The 19,009-nt window shown below is 33.4% G+C and overlaps 1 protein-coding gene across 4 annotated transcripts in view; it reads right to left on the bottom strand.

Moving 5' to 3' along the window:
• RAB3GAP1 (RAB3 GTPase activating protein catalytic subunit 1) overlaps positions 1-19,009 on the bottom strand; it is a 95,430-nt gene that overhangs the window by 58,597 nt on the left and 17,824 nt on the right. For 2 of the 4 annotated variants that reach the window (XM_031960000.1, XM_031960001.1), the window contains exons 3-5: positions 10,453-10,576; positions 5,573-5,705; positions 3,783-3,861 (exon numbers count right to left, since the gene is read on the bottom strand). In XM_031960000.1, coding sequence (XP_031815860.1) covers positions 3,783-3,861; positions 5,573-5,705; positions 10,453-10,576 — 336 coding nt within the window. The remainder of the gene's footprint in view (positions 1-3,782; positions 3,862-5,572; positions 5,706-10,452; positions 10,577-19,009) is intronic. The other 2 variants (XM_031960002.1, XM_003763817.4) reach the window with 1 other exon arrangement.

Genomic DNA, 19,009 nt, shown 5'->3' with positions numbered 1-19,009 from the left:
CTTTTGAGGTACAGCAATATTAGAACAAAAAATATACTCTAAAGGGATTGCACTTTTTGTTGTAATAAAGAACTAGAAAACAAAGAAATTCTCATCAAGTGGGAAATGGCTCAACATAGTACCTTTACACTATGTAAAGAAATTAGTTGTTGGTGGAACTGTGAATGGATCCAACCACTCTGGACAGCAATTTGGAACTATGCTCAAAAAGATATCAAACTGTACATACCCTTTGATGCAGTAGTGTTTCTATTGCGCTTATATCCCAAAGAAATCCTAAAGGAGGGAAAGGGACCCACTTGTGTAAAAATGTTTGTGGCAGCCCTCTTTGTAGTGGCCAGAAACTGGAAACTGAGTGGATGCCCATCAATTGGAGAAGGGATGAATAAATTATGGCATATGAATGCTAAGGAATACTATTGTTCTGTAAGAAATGACCAGCAGAATGATTTCAGAGAGGCCTGGAGAGACCTACATGAATGGATGCTGAGTGAAATTACCAGAACCAGGAGATCATTATACATGGCAACAGCAAGATTATACAACAATCAATTTTGATGGAAGTGGTTCTCTTCAATATTGAGATGATTCAAACCAGTTCCACTTGTGCAGTGATGAAAAGAGCCATCTACATCCAGAGAGACGACTGTGGGAACTGAGTGTGGAATACAACATAGCATTCTCACTCTGTTATTTGCTTGCATTGTGTTTCATTTCTTAATTTTTCTTTTTCTTCTTTCTTGATCTGATTTTTCTTGCACAAGATAATTGTATAAATATGTATGGATCTAACATGTATTTCAACATATTTAACATGTACTGGACTACCTGCTATCTAGGGGAGGGGGTGGAGAGGAGGGGGAAAATTGCAATAAAAGGTTATGTAAGGGTCAATGTTGGAAAAATTACCCATGCATATGCTTTGTAAATAAAAAGCTTTAAATTAAAAAGAAAAAAAGAAATAATTAGTATATACCAGAAGAGGATGAAAGGGACAAATTCAGAATAAGCTGGAAGGACTTATATGAACTGATGCAAAAAGGAATGAAATAAGAACATTTCAGTGAGAACTAGAATATTTTATGAGTACAACATTGTAAAGGAAAATAATTTTGAAAGATTTAAGGACCCAATAAGAAGATGAAATAACAAGTGCAGAATGAGACATATCTTTTGATGGGGCCAATATATAGATTTGTTTGCTTAACTATACTTATGTGTTTTGTGTTTTGGTTTTTTTTGTTTTGTTTTGTTTTTTAAAGACAGAGCTTATTATTTTGCAGGAGAAAAGAAAGTTAATGGAGGTTGGAGAAGAGTGTTACTGATGCAAAGAGAAAAAAAGATCAAAAGAACATCAAGAAATATTGAAAAATACTCAAAAAAGATTAGAAATAAGTTCAGATACAAACAAGCAAGTAGTATTATCATGTTAAATATAATACTTTAATAGATATTTTAAAAAACAAACTATATATATATATATATATATATATATATATATATATATATATATTTATTTATTCACATTTGCTGATATTTTCCCAAGTTCTTAAATAAAAACAATAATTAAAAAATTCAATTTTGGGGGGAAATAAAATCAATCTAAAATAAAACTAATACTATTTTATGGTCTCAAAATATTAAACAATTATTCTCCACTGTACAACTACTGACTTTATAATACTCTAAGGTGGTGATAAAAAATAAGCTTGTAAAATGACCTTCTTTCTCCCCAATGCTTTCTTTTTTATTTCCTTTTATTTACTTAACCAAACCTGTAATCAAATTGAAGTTTAACGTTCATATGAAATTCAATTTTTCAAAAAATTGAGTTATGCTGTAAAATTTTACATTCAAGTATTCTGTTTACAATTTTTAAATGAGTTCTTGATAACATGAAAATATATTTTATAAAATGTATTATGTAGAAAACTACTTTTTATACATCATAGATTTTAGAAAAGTATTTTCTGATATGTCTCTATAACTCAATTTGTTTGACTTTAACATTCTGAAAACCTGTTAAGGTATGCCTCATAAAATATGTGTACAAAGAATTTTAGTTCTTTAGTAATCTTCAATAATCTTAACTTTGTTTTTTAAATCTCCAAGTGTCATAGTAATGTGAGATAAATATAATGGGATATTCCAATGCATATTTATTTATAAGCTAGTATTTAAAAACTGATATCCATTAAATTGAGGTTTTAAAAGTATTTTTAAGTGAAATATTGAGTGCTTATTATAAGTACAAAACAGGCTTAGTACAGCATTCTGGGGTATACTAAAGAGACACCAAAAGAAAGACAATGATTCTCTAGAACTTGGAACTAAGAAAACAACATATATACAACTTTTTTACTCTTTAGAGAGCTCCTCATTCAAACCTCATTAAAACTAATGATTTAATCTAAACCCAATTCTAAAATACTTAGTTATCTGGTTTTCTAATGTAAGAAAAATAAAGCAAAAGACCCTCAAAAGTGAGGAGGGATCACACTGAAAGAGGTATATTATAATTGCCTTCCAAAATACCTGCCTGACAGAAAAAAGAGGCCAAAATAACTTTTACAAAATAACCACAAGAACTAAAACAATAAAATTACAGTAATTTCAAGTTATCTAGAATAGGCTGAAACAAACCTACAAAGTAAGAAGAAAGCATCAGTATATTTAGAGCCTATGTCTCAAACTCTTGGATGAATTTAGTAGAACCAGATTAAAATGTTAGTAGGAAAATATTTAACAAAATAAATACAATAAATAAAATAGATAATTTTACTTTATGATTTTCTATATCAATATGGACCCACAGGGCCTTCTACTGGAGTTTGATACTCCTATATTATAACATAGTACAACAATTAATGTTCCTAATAACTGAATAATAAAGAAAGTCTTTTGCAGATATCTTCATAATCTAGAGATTCACAAAAGAAAAGAATGCAGCTTTTGCCATTTTCTTTCTTCCCTTCTTCAGGAAGGGTTTTGTCCTTTTCCCCTCTCATACCATGTCTGTTCTTTTTTCCTCCTTTTGTTATACTACCATAAATATGAAAATTTCTGTAAACTCTTCAGTTCCACATATATATTTATTTCTCTTATGATAAACTTGGTGACACTGTGATTGCTTGTTGATGCTGCCAAATAATACCCCTTTTTCCCCAATCAATAAACTCCAATGGTTCTCAATTACCTCTAACTCAGTTTTGCAATGCCAGTCTTTCCTCCCTTTCCAGTTTTACACTGCTTTGCCCTTTGATGCAGCTACACTGACTTACTTGCTCAATCTATAAACACAAGACTATCTGTTTTGCAGTGGCTATTCTCTATAGCTGTAATTCTCTCCTTTATTTCTGCCTCCTAAATTCTCTGACTACAAGATTCTATACCATTCCCACCCTCTCTTATTGCTGTTATCCTCCCCTCTCAAATTCTCCTTTAAGATTACCTTCCATTTAAACTATAAATACTTTGTATTTACATAGTTATTAGCATATAGTCTTTCCCATTAGAATATAAACTCCTGGAGAGAAGGAAGGGTGCTTTTGTGTGTTGTATTCTCAATTTGGTATAATTACTAGCACATAGTAATCAATCAATAAATGCTTAATCAATATTTTCACATTGAATCATATTCAAAAAGCTTCTTTCACATTCATACCAAATAAAAATTGTCAAATATTCTGTTAGTCATCTCTGAAATATAATCCTAATTATGTATCGCTCTGAATCATATACTTCAAAATACTAAAAAGTCAATGAATAAAATGTACACATACCATCTTACCAGACAATGAGCTCTAGGAGGAAAGTCATTGTTCATGCATAGCAAATCCTGCATAGATTGTGGAATAGCATCTGTGAGAACACGTAATTTTTAAAAAAAGTTAGTATCTTTTCATTGCAAGGGGAAAACCTACTAAACAATTAGAGAAAATGCATTATTTATGAAATTTTACATCTTTTAAAATTCTATCATTTTAAAATATTCTGAGAAAACTCAAACTCCTCAAGAGTAAAGGTATTCATTTTTTTCTTTGTATTCCTAGAGTCTGGCACATAGTAGGTATTTAACTGCTGAATGTCAGACAAAACTTTGTGACACAAAAAAGGCATACTATCCTTAAATCTATATGCTTCAGTCAATTGTTCAATGTCATTTCTCTAAGAATACTACTCTGTTGAACTTTGCTTCTCTGAAAATTAAAAATTCTGCTTCAAGATTCATTCACACTGTGAAGTTTTTCCAAATTATATTTTTTCTGATTCTGGTCATTTAAATACTAATACAATTGTCTATCTTTCCTCTTCTCTCTACACATCCCTTTTGTTATTTAGTTCAGTTTTGCCCTTCATGTTCAAAGATGATACTATTGATCATTAGTACCATAACCATGTTATTTAAAAAAAAAAAAAAAGAAAGAAAAAAAGGCCAATGTATCATCAGTAGTTTTTTCCTTGGTTCAAAAAAAATAACAACAAACTTAAAACTTTTTTTTTTATGAGCATCTATTCTATCTATTTTGTAAATCTGCAGCCAGAATACATTGCCGAACATTTGAAATCTGGCAAATGAACAGCAGCTCCTTTGAACTGGGGAGATTTGGTTTCTCAAACTGTTTGGATAAAGGAATTTAGAAAATAATGGCCCATAACACTACATGTATCTGGGAGTTACTGATTTGCTTGCAACCCCCAACAAAAATTGCCTCTAGAACTGGCAACTGGGGATATATCACTGAGGCTGTAAAGCAAGTTCATGTAAATACCAAATCAGCTCTAATGGAGCAGTAATGAAGTGAACCAGCTATACCTAGCGAAAGAACTCTGGGAGATGACTAAGAACCATTACATTGAATTCCCAATCCCTATATTTTTGCCCTCCTGCATTTTTTATTTCCTTCACAGGCTAATTGTGCAATATTTCAGAGTCAGATTCTTTTTGTACAGCAAAATAACGGTTTGGATATATATACTTATTCTGTTATTAATTTATACTTTAATATATTTAACATGTATTGGTCATCCTGCCATCTAAGGGAGGGGGTGGGGGGAAGGAGGGGAAAAATTGAAACAAAAAAATAATAATAATTCTTCTTAAACTATACCTTCAATATTTAGCAAATGTTTTTGATGCTGCTGAGATAAGGAACATGTTAAAATATGGAGTATCAGGGAAGAAGGCAAGAGGCAGGTATAAGGTCACAAGATTATATAATTCATTTCAATATAAAAATAGGATGGAAATGTCCAAACCATATAATTAGTTTTCCCAATTTTGAATCAAGATCATTGACATTGATTACAAGATCCTTATATTTTTAATAAGCTGCTTATCCAAATTATAAGGAAATATAACTACCTAGTTCTCCGGGAACTCAAAAGAAAATTTCTCGTTTAAAGATTTTATTATGAAAAGCATAGATTTCAAAAATGGCAAAGTTATTAAAAACTTCTAAGAAATGATTTCATTAAAAATACTTCAAAAGTTTTTAATGAAATAAATTTTTTTTCCCCATAATTTCCTTAAATGGGAAGGATAAAAATATATATAGTAAAACATATCTACCTTCTAATACTTCTTCTTTTCCTTCTTTATCACTGGATTCTTGCACAAGAAAATGATGAGTGATAGAAAACTTGAAGTCAGCAAAGGAAATTTCATCTGATTTTTCTTCCCATATTCCACTAGTAAATATGCCCTGCATTTAAAAATAAAATTATTCAAACTTTTTCATACTTATTTTCATTTTGTATATATTAGTCATTGAATTTTCCCCCTGCTCCCACCCCAAAAATATAGAGCTTCAAACTATAAGCATAATTAAATTTGAAGTCAAGTGAAAAAAATTCTAATTTAAAATAAAAATAAAGAATGACTGTATATACCAAAAAAAAAAAAAAACCCAAACTATAAGAACTTTTGTTCTATATTCATCAATTTAGTTTTTAGTTTTTAAAATTGTTGTTCAAACAATTTCTTTTTACACATCAGATTCATTTCTAAATATATCTCTCCTTCCCACTGAGCCACCCTCATAACAAAGAATTTTTTTTTTTAAATAAAAAAAAAGTTTGGTAAAATCTTTATACATATGAATAGAGGCTGGAAATACATGCAGTATTCCATATCCACAGTTCTTCACTTCTGCAAAGAGGAAAGGTATATTTCTCAAGCATTTTCCAGGTTTAAGCTTCTTAGACATTAGAATGATAGTATCAGTTTCAGATTGGCTTTGTTATTGGTAATTTTGTTTCCATTCACACTATTGTACTAAAATAATGGTTTTACAAAAATTTGGTTTATATTAGTTTTCAAATATATATATGTCATAAAAAAACAAGTTCAATTTCTAAGTAAAATTTTTTATATCACGAGAAGTCCTCACCATTTTACAATACATATTAAAAGTTTATACACACATAGCAGAACCTCTATCAGAATGATAACATCTATAATCTACTTACATACTTTTTTTTAACCTTATCAGCTACACATTGCTTTCAGTTCATTCTATATTCCAAAATGGAACTAAAAGCGTTTTCCAAATCTAATTCTGTGCTTCAGGCCTCCATGCTTTAATAGAAGCCTTATACCATTCCTAGAACCTATTCTCTCTCCTCATTACACCTATCAAAATTCTCTTCCTTTCAGGTTCAGTTAAAGTACCATTCATCCATGAAGTCTTCTTTGAATTTCCAAACAGAAAATGATCTCTACCTCCTCAAATTTCCCTATTTTGGCAAGTCTCTCCTTTTTCCTAATCATATTTATTTTTTGTGTACATAGTGTATTCCCCATCTATTCTCAACTTTCTGTTTAATTATAAGTTTCTATTTTGTAAGACTGACACATTTCCATCTTTTTCATTTTTGTATTCCCAGAGCTGAATAAAATGCACTATCTATATTTGAGGCTTAGTGTTTCCTGAACTGAAGACTCGAACACTAAGAAATAATATTAAAACTAGTTTTACTTATATATTACATATCATTACCTAAAGTTAAATAAGAAAATAAATATTCATTGTCGCAGAAAATTCTCAATGCAGTTCTCCAAATTCCTATTCCCAGATGACATTGTATTACTTGCACTGAGCTCCCCAAAACTATAAATGACTACTCTGTAAAATTTCACAGCAATTTAAAAAAGTATCTTAGTGATCCAAGTGACTTACAGCTTAGTGACTATAGCTATAGCCCAAGGAAATTGTTTTTAAGCAAAAGGCAAACCTATTGGTATAAAAATTACAAAAATTCATAGCAACTTTATAATAGCAAAAATCTGGAATGATTGGAGAAAGGCAGAATGATGATGTAGCATCTTGGTCATCTAACCCCTTTTTTCTACTTACAAAACCAACTCAATTTCTTCACCTCTCAACTACAATACAGTAATAACCATCTGACTGGTTTTCCTTACATCTCCAATCCTTCCTAAGTCCTGCTTGTCAAAGTGATTTTTCTTAAGTATATAACCATGTCACTTCTCTGCTCAGTAAACTCCAGAAGCTTCCTATTGCACTTAAGATAAAATTTTAATGGCTTCACAACCTGGCCTCTCCTATCTTTTCAGCCTCATTATGTTATTCCCCTTTTCATGCCTTGCAATCTATCCAAATTAGCATTCTCTTTGGTCTTCTCAAGATATTCCATCTACTATCTTCCTGCCTTTCCCCTGGACAAGCCACATGACAGAAATGTACTATCTCCAGATCCTTTTCTAACACAATTATTCTCTTTCTTCAAAACACAGATTAAGCAGTATCTCCTACAAGAGTGTTTCCTGATCTTTTCCCTCAAATACCAGTTCCCCTCCCTTCCAAACTGCCTTTTATTTAACTGCTTTATATTTATTCTGTAAGTAATTATTTATGCACTAGTTGTCTTCATTAGAATAAGCTCTTCAAAAGTAGAGATTCTTTCATTCTATTTGTATTCCCTGTGCCTAATACATAGTGGGTGATTAATAAATACTTTCTGTGGGAAAACTGGGACACTAATGTGGAGTTGTGAAATGATCCAACCATTCTGGAGAGCAATTTGGAACTAAGTCCAAAAGACTATAAAACAGTGCATACCCTTTGATCCAGCAGTGCCATCTGTATCCAAGGAAATCATAAAGAAGGGAAAAGGACCCACATGTACAAAAATGCTTGTAGCAGCTCTTTTTGTGTTGGCAAAGAACTGGAAAATGAATAGATGCCTATCAACTGGGGAATGGCTGAACAAGTTGTGGTATATGAAGGCAATGGAATATTATTGTTCTGTAAAAAATGAACAAGCTGATTTTAGAAAGACCTGCAAAAATTTACATGAACTGATGCTGACTGTAATAAACAGAATCAGGAACACACTGTACATAGTTAACAGCAAGAATGTGCAATGATCATCTATGAAAGACTTGGTTCTTCTCAGTGGTTCAGTGATCCAAGGTAGTCCCAATAGACTTTGGATAGAAAACACTATCTGCATGCAGAAAAAGCACTATGGAGACTGAACGTAAATCAACATATGCAATGTTCACTTTTCTTTTTAATACTTTTTTTTTCCTCTCCTGTGGTTTTTTCCCTTTTAGTCTGATTTTTATCTCCCAACAAGATTCATAAGAAATGTGTCTTGACTACACATCTTTCAGATTGGCTAAGATGACACGAAAAGATAATGATGAATGTTGGGGGGATGTGGAAAAACTGGGACACTGATACATTGTTGGTGGAATTGTGAACAAATCCAACCATTCTGGAAAGCAATTTGGAACTATGCTCAAAAAGTTATCAAACTGTGCATCTAGCAATGTTACTACTGGGCTTATATCCCAGAGAGATATTAAAGAAAGGAAAGCGTATGTGCAAAAAAAAAGGGAAAGTATGTGCAAAAATATTTGTGGCAGCCCTTTTTGTAGTGGCTAGAAACTGGAAATTGAATGGATGCCCATCAACTGGAGAATGGCTAAATAAATTGTGGTACATGAATGTTACAGGATATTATTGTTCTGTAAGAAACAATCAGCAGGATGATTTCAGAAAGGCCTGGAGAGACTTACATGAACTGATGCTGAGTGAAATGAGCAGAACCAGGAGATCATTATACACGGCAACAACAATACTATATGAGGATATATTCTGATGGATGTGGCTCTCTTCAACAATGAGATGATCCAAATCAGTTCCAATTGTTCAATAATAAAGAGAACCAGCTACACCCAGCAAAAGAACACTGGGAAATGAGTGTGGATCACAACATAGCATTTCCACTCTGTTATTGTCTGCTTGCATTTTTGTTTTCCTTCTCAGATTATTTTTACCTTCTTTCTAAATCCGATTTTTCTTGTGCAGCAAGATAACTGTATAAATATGTATACATATATTGTATTTAAAATATACTTTAACATATTTAACATGTATTGGAATATCTGCCATCTGGGGAGAGGGTGAGGGGAAGAAGGGGAAAAGTTAGAACAGAAGTTTTTGCAAGAGTCAGTGTTGAAAAATTACCCATGCATATCTTTTATAAATAAAAAGAAAAAAAGATGGCAAATTGTTAAGGACCATGCCTAGGTGAAGGGGCAAGTCAGTTCTCTGAGAGCCTTTACAACTGTGAATCATAACATCTGAAGGAGTGGCAAAGTAGCCTTTGCCGACACAAGTGTTGCTTGTGGACTGGGGAATGAAATAAATTGGAGGGAAAAGAAAGGTCAGACAATGCAACTGCCTCTCAGTCTCCTTATACTTATAATCGTCATCATCCCCTCACAAGAGGAGATCCATTCTACTGGTCTGACCTCCAGCAGCCACTATCAGGTGACTCCCATATCACAATATATGGAGCCTGAACGTGGGGCTTAAGAAGCACAAGAATTACAAGAAGCAGCAGCAGCAGGGTCTAGGAGCTGTTTGTGTGAAGGATACTCTCAGAATTCCTTTGGTAACCAGCGGGGAAGGAAAGGAAGAAGAGTCCTGGTAAGACTTTTTTTTAGTCAGGCTAATTAAATGGACCAACACTTCAAAGGGCCGAGCCAGAAGACTGATGAGACTTAAAATGCCTGTTCTGACTATAGTCCTCTTCTCCATTTGAAAGTTTGCCTACATGACATCTCAACAAGATCAACACTTGCTACAACACCTATCACAACAGCAAATAATACAAATGGCAAATGAAAGCTATACAGGCAGTTTGTTTTGTTTTGTTTTTACTGAGGTCTACCCACGGTCACACAGATAGGAAGTGTTAAGTGCCTGAGATCACATTTGAACTCAGGTCCTCCTGACTTCAGGGCTGGTGCTCTATTCACTGCACCACCTAGTTGCCCCACAGACAACGTATTAACAAGAACAAAGATAAACTCTCAGAGTTTTTTTCTCCCTCAATTTTTATCCACCTCATATAGATACACAGAAATATAAAATTCCCTCAAAACCAGACAGACACAACATAGATAATACATACAAAATAAGTATCAAACAATTTGCAGGAAGAGACATTAACAGCTGAGAGAGTCAGGAAGGCTTCTTGAAAAAAGGAGCATTTGATGGCCTTCTCAGACTGAGACTTTTGCAAGAAGATGTCAAGGCTGGAAGAATACAGAGATTCAAATAAAAGAGCAATTAATATTTTATCTTAGAGACAATAAGAACCCTGAAACCTACTGAGTGAGTAAATTATGACTAGAACCATACTTTAGGAATATTGTGAGAATCTTTAAATTGAGCAGGATTAAGCTCAAGCAGGATTAAGAGCAGGAGCTTCTCTCTAAGAACAATCTTGTAATCTCTGGCTAACAGCACTCCCTTCCTGCAAATATTTCCAAAGCCCTTTGAGGTTTTGTTTAGTTTGTTTTTACCATTTTCACTAGCTACCATGAATTATACTTCCCTAGGTCCATATGGTACTTTATCCCCACCACTCCTCAGGTTCCTTGAAGGCAAGGACTATTTCATAGTACTACTTCTAAAGCAAATGTTTCCACAGGCCCCTTGAGTAAATAATCACAGACCACCAACATGGAGGAAAGATTTTTCAAGAAAAGCCATAAAGAACTGTAATTCTACTTAAACCCAATAAACTATGAACAATGAAGAAATAAAGTGATATTTTTTCTGCTTAAAGTACTCACTGATTATAGAAGGTTTTTAAATGAGAAGAAGTCCCAGTGACAAAAGCAAACAGTGAAAGGACTTTAGGAATAGAACTTCATGTTCAAATTTTTTATTAGAGGAGTATTTTGTAACAGAATGGAAGAAATGCAAAAAGAAATCCAGAAGCAAAAGGATGCAAAGGATGAAGAGGAGAATAAATACAGGGGTGTGTGTGTGTGTGTATGTAAATAATGCTTCGTAATTGGATGAATGTCACACAGAATAAAAGAAAAAAATCTACAACCTATGAAGCTCTTTGGGGTAAATTCCTTAAACTAACTTTTTTTGTTTAGGATAGAAACAATAAAATTCAATCTTAGATATATTTAAGCTTCCTTAAGTTCTTTCAGCTGCCAAGATTTTTTTTTTTTATTATAGCTTTTTATTTACAAGTTATATGCATGGGTAATTTTACAGCATTGACAATTGCCAAACCTCTTGTTCCAATTTTTCCCCTCCTTCCCCCCATCCCCTTCCCCAGATGGCAGGTTGACCAATACATGTTAAATATGTTAAAGTATAAATTAAATACAATATAAGTATACACATCCAAACTGTTATTTTGCTGTACAGAAAGAATCAGGACTTTGAAATAGTATACTATTAGCCTGTGAAGGAAATCAAAAATGCAAGCGGACAAAAATAGAGGGATTGGGAATTCTATGTCATGTTTCATAGTCATCTCCCAGAGTTTTCGCTGGGTGTAGATGGTTCAATTCATTACTGCTCTATTGGAACTGATTTGGTTCATCTCATTGCTGGAGATGGCCAAGTCCATCAGAATTGATCATCATATAGTATTGTTGTTGAAGTATATAATGATCTCCTGGTCCTGTTCATCTCACGCAGCCATCAGTTCATGTAAATCTCTCCAGGCCTTTCTGAAATCATCCTGCTGGTCATTTCTTACCGAATAATAAGATTTCATAATATTCATATACCACAATTTATTCAGTCATTCTCCAATTGATGGGCATCTACTCAGTTTCTGGCCACTACAAAGAGATCTGCCACAAACATTCTTCCACATACAAGTCCCTTTCCCTTCTTTAAGATTTCTTTAAGATATAAGCCCAGTAGTAACACTACTGGCAGCTGCCAAGATTTTAATAACACCCATTTGCAGATGACACTCAGAGGAGTGTATGTATGTGTAAATAAAATCTCCAATGTATGTCTAAATAAAATCTCCAATCTTCTGATCACTACCTGGCCACTAAATTGGATGTTGCACAGACATCTCATACTCATGTCCAAAACAATCCTTCTTCTGAACTTCCCTATTTCGTCAAATTTCCAGAGAAGTACCCTTGACTTCTTGCTCTCTTAGTTGCCAAGTTATGTTATTTCTAACTCCTCTGCCCCCAACAACTCCAACAACTTTCCTATTCTTTCTACTCATTGTAGGTCAGGCCCTTCTTACCTCTCCCATGAACACTGTTCAGTTTTATCCAATTGTTCATGATTATATATTGGGTGTTCTTTTTTTTTTTTTTTTTTTTTTTAATTTAATAGCCTTTTATTTACAGGATATATGCATGGGTAACTTTACAGCATTAACAATTGCCAAACCTCTTGTTCCAATTTTTTACCTCTTACCCCCCCCCACCCCCTCCCCCAGATGACAGGATGACCAGTAGATGTTAAATACATTAAAATATAAATTAGATACACAATAAGTATACATGACCAAAACGTTATTTTGCTGTACAAAAAGAATTATACTCTGAAATATTGTACAATTAGCTTGTGAAGGAAATCAAAAATGCATGTGTGCATATATTGGGTGTTCTTGGCAAAGATATTGGAGTAGTTTGCTATTTCCTTCAATGGCAAAAAAAGGTTAAGTGATTTACTAAGATCAAAGAATGTCTAAGGCTGGATTTGAACTTATGTTCCTAACTCTAGACCAAGCATTTTATCTATTGAACCATCTAGCTGCCTCCGTGGAACACTGCAAACTTCCTAAATGGTCCCCCTACTTTATCGCACTTCTAACCCATCCTATACACAGCTGCCAAAGTGATTTCCTAAAGTGCATGTCACACCCATGTCACACCATTATTTGACAAATGTCAATTGTTCCCTATTGCTTCTAAAATAAAATTAAAGTCAGCTGTTTGGCATTTGAAACCTATCACAACCTAGTTCTAACTTAGCTTGCTATGCTATGACATGATTCATCTTTATGTAGTCTTTAGTTGCCAAACGGGCTTTCTTGCTGTTCCTTACATACAACAGCCTATCCCTATTCTACACACATACATATGGACTCTTTCTTCTTTCATTTCTTTGTTGAAATCCACGTAAACTATACTTACAAAATTCCTCTGATCTACTAATCTGGTATCTATGAACAAAAAAAAAAAAAAAAAAAAGAATTATGATGAGTCTGTTTTGATCTGTTCAATAGCCCAAAATAGAAAAATGTGACAAAGGAAACCAATTTTGTGACTACAAACTATTTTCAAGGATTTAAAACTAGCAGGAGGTCCTTTGTGGTTCTTGTCACACATTTTATATATAAAGATGTTCTGGGAAAAAAAAGTGGCAGCACCCCATACTTCAAGAAACAATGAGAATATATAAAAATTATCAGGTAGGAGATTCCTGTTATTTATCCCCAAATCCCAGATACATCATGTTGATTGAGGACTCCCAGTTGAATATTAAAGGAGGTAATTATATATACTCTTAAAGACTAATCAAGAACTATGCTATTTTCCTACAACAGATACTAAAAATATGGCAGGGCTTATGAGTCTTCACCTCCTATACTCATATATTTCATTGCTAACTCATACTAATTGTACCTACTGCAAAGTTAAAGTTATACTAAGGCTTCTGAGATACCCTGTTTATTTGGGGTTTTTTGCTTTCCTTTTTCCCAATTTTATTTTTAAGGAAATAAACACATAACATAGTACAATAAAAAAGATGATTGTATATGAAACTACAAACATGAAACTACTAGTACACATAACTTGCTATTCCATTCAAGTAAAAAATAAAATTATCATGTAAATGTCTCCCTCCCCTTCCTTCCCAGATGGTTCCTATTAGGCACAAATGCAAGTGTGTGTACGTGTGCCTACATATGGACAAACGCACAAACATATATGTATAAAATTATTCCATACATACTTCTACTTATCAGTTCTTTTTCTGGATGTAGATAAGTCTTTCTTCATATGTCCTTATTTTTAGAATGTATTCTAAATCCTATATTCCTAGAATGTTAGAACAAGAAAGAACTTCATCCAATCTAACATATTCATTTTATATGTACTAAAATCCTTATTTCACTGAATGGAAAGTATTTGAAAAGGTAGTATATGACAGTGGAAAGAGCACTTACTTGTAGTGAGAAAACGTGACTTTGAAGCCCACTTCTGGACACATGCTATAATCTTTAGTGAAATCATTTTGCTTCTCTAAATGTTATTTTTCCTCAACTGTAAAATGAGAAAAATTCTTAAGACTTTTGAGAGGTGGAACTAAGATGGCAGAGTAAAGTTAGAAATTTATCAGAGCTTTTTCCCCAAACTCCTCCAAACTACTTTTAAATAATGACTCTAAATAAAATTTCAAGCATCAGAATCCACTAAAAGATAGCATTCTAGCTGAGGACAACTTAGAATACCAGCAAGAAAGGTCTGTTGCACTTGGAGGGGAAAGTATCACAGCCCCGGAAAACCAGAAACAAATGTTGGAACCTCTCAATCCAGTGGCAGCATTGGTGATTTCCAGACCTCTCAGCTTATACACACCAAAAACAACTTGGAAGGTTGGCAGGAAAGGTTTGTCTCATTAGGATGAAAGGACCTTGGAAAACCAGCAACCCGGAGCCACTGAATTGGCAGCAACAACGATGGTGGCAGCTTCCAAGGATCTCAGACCACAGATAGTAAGGGGGTCGAAGAGCTGGTCAAAAGGAGACCAATATATTAGCACTGAGGCAGGACTTGTTGCTCTGTCCATACTCAGATCCAGGACATAGTCGTGGCTCACAGTTTCAGAGTGAGGAAGAGATTAACACACTATAATTTACAGCCAGAGTGAACGGGGACTCTCCTCACAATTCTAAGATGGAAAAAAAGAACTTGTGATTTCTCACAGACCAGAATATAGGCCAGGAGAGTAATAAATACAATTTTCCTTGAATTATATTGTTTGATAGAATTGTCCTTAAAAGGATCTCTGAAAACAGCTGCACAAAATTTCTGAAGATTGGGACATTGCACCCTCTGTTCTGGAAACAACCCTTCCTTCTTTAACAAAGAGTTAAAAGTTGAGAAAATAAAAAAGCAATAGAAAAAGATTCTGACTAAAGAAAGTTACTATGGTGACAAGAAAGAAAAATACACACTCAAAATATAACAAAGTCAAAATTCCTACATCCAAAGCCTCCAAGAAAACCAAGAATTGGTCTCCAGTCATAGAAAAGGTCAAAGGAGCTATTTTGAAAAATCAAATAAGAGAGGTGGAGGAAAAATTGGGAAGAGAAAGGAGAGTGATCCAAAAGGAAGTGCAAAAAGCTAATAAGGAAAAGAATGCCTTAAAAAGCAAAATTGGTCAAATGGAAAAGGAGGTACAAAAGGTCACAGAGGAAAATAATTCCTTAAAAATTAGATATTGAGCAAATGGAAGCTAATGACTTTATGACAAATTAAGAAACAATTATTAAAAAACCAAAAAGGAGGAGTGCGGTACAAAGCCAAGATGGCGGAAAGTAGACAGGCCTTTACCAGAACTCTACCTGGCTTCCAGATCAAATGTCTGAATGGATTTTGGAGCAAAAGAACCCACAAATATTTGGAGGGTAATAAATTTCCAGAAAAGATATCTTGGAAGGACTTCAGAAAAGTCCTCAGGGAAGGACTATCTATATCAGGGAAGGGGGGACATAACCCAGCACTGGTACAGCACAAAGAAACACAAATTGGAGAAGTCCTTAGCAAAAATACAGTAGCACTGGCTACTCTCTCCTGGTTCAGAAACCAGTGGATAAGCAGACTGCCTGTGAGACCTTCAACAAAATATAGAAGCAAGGTGAGCTCCTGAACCGCAGCATAACAAATAAGACTTGAAGCCAGCAATGCTAGCCCCAGGGCAGTGTAAAATCCCTAAAGTCCTGTAGAGGAAATTTGGAACAACCTCCCCTTTGCCCTAAGAGCAACTCTTTAAAAATGAGCAAAAAAAAAAAAAAAAAGCAAAAAGATCTCTGACTACGGATAGCTATTTTGAAGACAGGAAAAGAACAGACCTCAAACTCTGAGGGTACTGTTTCCAGAAGAAGCCTCAAAGGATGATATGAGTTGGTCTCCAACTCAAAAGGCTCTCTTGTAAGGATTCAAAAAGGATTAAAAAGGAAAATTAGAAGAAAAATGGAGAAAGGAAATGAAAGCTTTGGAAAAGGAAACACAAAAGTTGTCTGAAGAAAACAACTCCTTAAAAATTACAAATGTGAAATGGAAAAAAAAATATACTGGAAAGCTACTTCTTAAAAAGTAGATTTGGAAAAATAGAAAAAAAAAACCCAACTTTTTGAAAAACAGAACTGATGAAATGGGAAAAGAGAACAATTCTCTAAAAAATAGATTGGTGAAATGGAAAAAAAAATCCAATGAACAAAACAACTCCCTTAAAAGTTCAATTGGCCAAATGCAAAAGGAGATAAAAAATTTACTTGAAGAAAATAATTCCTTAAAAATAAGAACTGAACAAAGGGAAGTGAATGACTCAATGAGACATCAAGAATCAAACAAACCAAGAATAATGAAAAAATATCAGAAAATATAAAATACCTCATTGAAAAAACAATTAACCCGGAAAATAGATCCAGGAGAGACAATCTAAGAATTATTGGACTACCTGAAAATCATTATGAAAAAAACAGCCTACGCAACATCTTTCAAGAAATCATCATTGAAAACTGCCCTGATATCCTACAATCAGAGGATCAAACAGCCACTGATCATCTCTTCAAAGAGACCCCAGAATAAAAACTGCAAAGAATATTGTAGCTAAATTCCAGAATTATCAGATCAAGGAGAAAATACTGCAAACAGAAAGAAACAATTCAAATATCAAGGAGCCACAATCAGGATTATTCTGGACCTAGTAGCTTCTACTTTAAAAGATCAAAGGACATGGAATATGATATTTCACAAGGCAAAGAAGCTTAGATCGCAGACAAGAATCAACTGCCCAACAAAATTAATCATTATCTTTCAGAGAAAAAGATAAACATTCAATGAGATAGGGGATTTTCAATTATTTTTGATGAAAAGACTAGAGCTGAAAAGAAAATCTGATCTTCAAATACAGAATTCAAGAAAAGCATAAGAAGGTAAAAAGGGAAGAAAAAAATAAGTTGTTTAAAGATTAAAATGTTCTGAGAATCTTTTTTAAGGGTATTATTCTTAGTGAGTGTAGATATAATTTGGCTTTATTTACTGTGATGATATAAAAAAGAAACTAAAGGTAGAAAAGGGATAATACTGGAAGGAAAAAAACCAAAAGAATGAAAAAACAGAAAATAATGTGAAATATTTCTTGGGGGTAAGAACTGACTTGGGAAAAAAGATTAAGGAGAGATAATTTTAAAATTACTGGTCTAGCTGAAAGCCATTATCATAAAAACAGCCTAAACATTATCTTTCAAGAATTTATCCAAAAAAAAAAAAAAGGAAAAAAAAAAGAATTTATTAAGAAAAACTGTCCTGATATTCTAGAACTAGAACCTTTTAAAAGAGATCCCAAGATCAAAAGTCCCAAGAATATTATAGCCAAATTCCAGAACTCCCAGGTCAAGGAGGAAATATTGCAAAAAAAAAAAAAAAAAAAAAAAGCTATTCAAGTATGGTGCAGCCACAATCAAGTCAACACAAGATTTAACAGTTTCTATATTAAAGCCTAAAATAAGTTGAGGATTGTGGAAAATATTCAAATTGGCATAAAGTATTTTCTAAAAAGCATGTTTAATACACGAAGTGCATTCAGAAAGGACAAGCTGAACTGATGTTCAGCAAAGGTGATATGTTATGAGGACATAGGAGAAAACATGAATAACTAAATTCCCATTTTATTTCTTAAACCAGGACAATTTTCTTTAAACTAAAGAGGTAAAAGAAATTATAATCCAAGAAAGGAAAGGAAATAGAGCTGCCCATCTCTTATCTGTCCTTCACACAGTTGCCAAAATGATAAATCTTATGGCATTGGTCCAACCATGTCACTCCCCCTGTTTAAAAATTTTTAATGGTTCTAGGATAAAAATATTGTCTCTTTAGCTATACATTTAAGCCCTTCACAATATATCCACATCCTGTTCCAGTCTTATTTATTTCCTTTCATTTACCTTAAAACCTAAAATGAACCTTCCAAACTTGTCACAAGGTTTCTATTTCAAGGCATTAGCCAAGACCTTTTATCCCAAGTCCAGAATGCACTCCATTTTCTGCCATTAAAAATAATTTTTCTTTAAAGTTTAATAAAAGTTCCATGTACTCTACTCATCTGATCACTTCAGCTGAAAGTACTCTTTTCTAAAATTTTCATTTAGTTGAGTTCTCTCTTTAAACTTCATTACAACCTACTTTACATAACACAGTATTCACATTATTTATACTTTTTTGACCCTTCTTCCAGAAAATAAGCTCCTTAAAAGAATATATTGTCAAAGGCTTAGAATATGATATTCCACAGGGCACAGGAGTTAGCATTACAACCAAGAATCACTCATCAAGCAAAAATGAGTATAATCCTTCTGAGTAAAAACAGATATTCAATGAAAAAAGAGGGCTTCCAAGCATTCCTGGTGAAAACACCAGAGCTGAATAGGAAAAAAAAAATGACTTCCAAAA

Source organism: Sarcophilus harrisii, chromosome 3, assembly GCF_902635505.1.
Source record: "Sarcophilus harrisii chromosome 3, mSarHar1.11, whole genome shotgun sequence".
NCBI lineage: Eukaryota > Metazoa > Chordata > Mammalia > Dasyuromorphia > Dasyuridae > Sarcophilus > Sarcophilus harrisii.
This window is presented reverse-complemented; position numbering and strand designations above follow the sequence as displayed.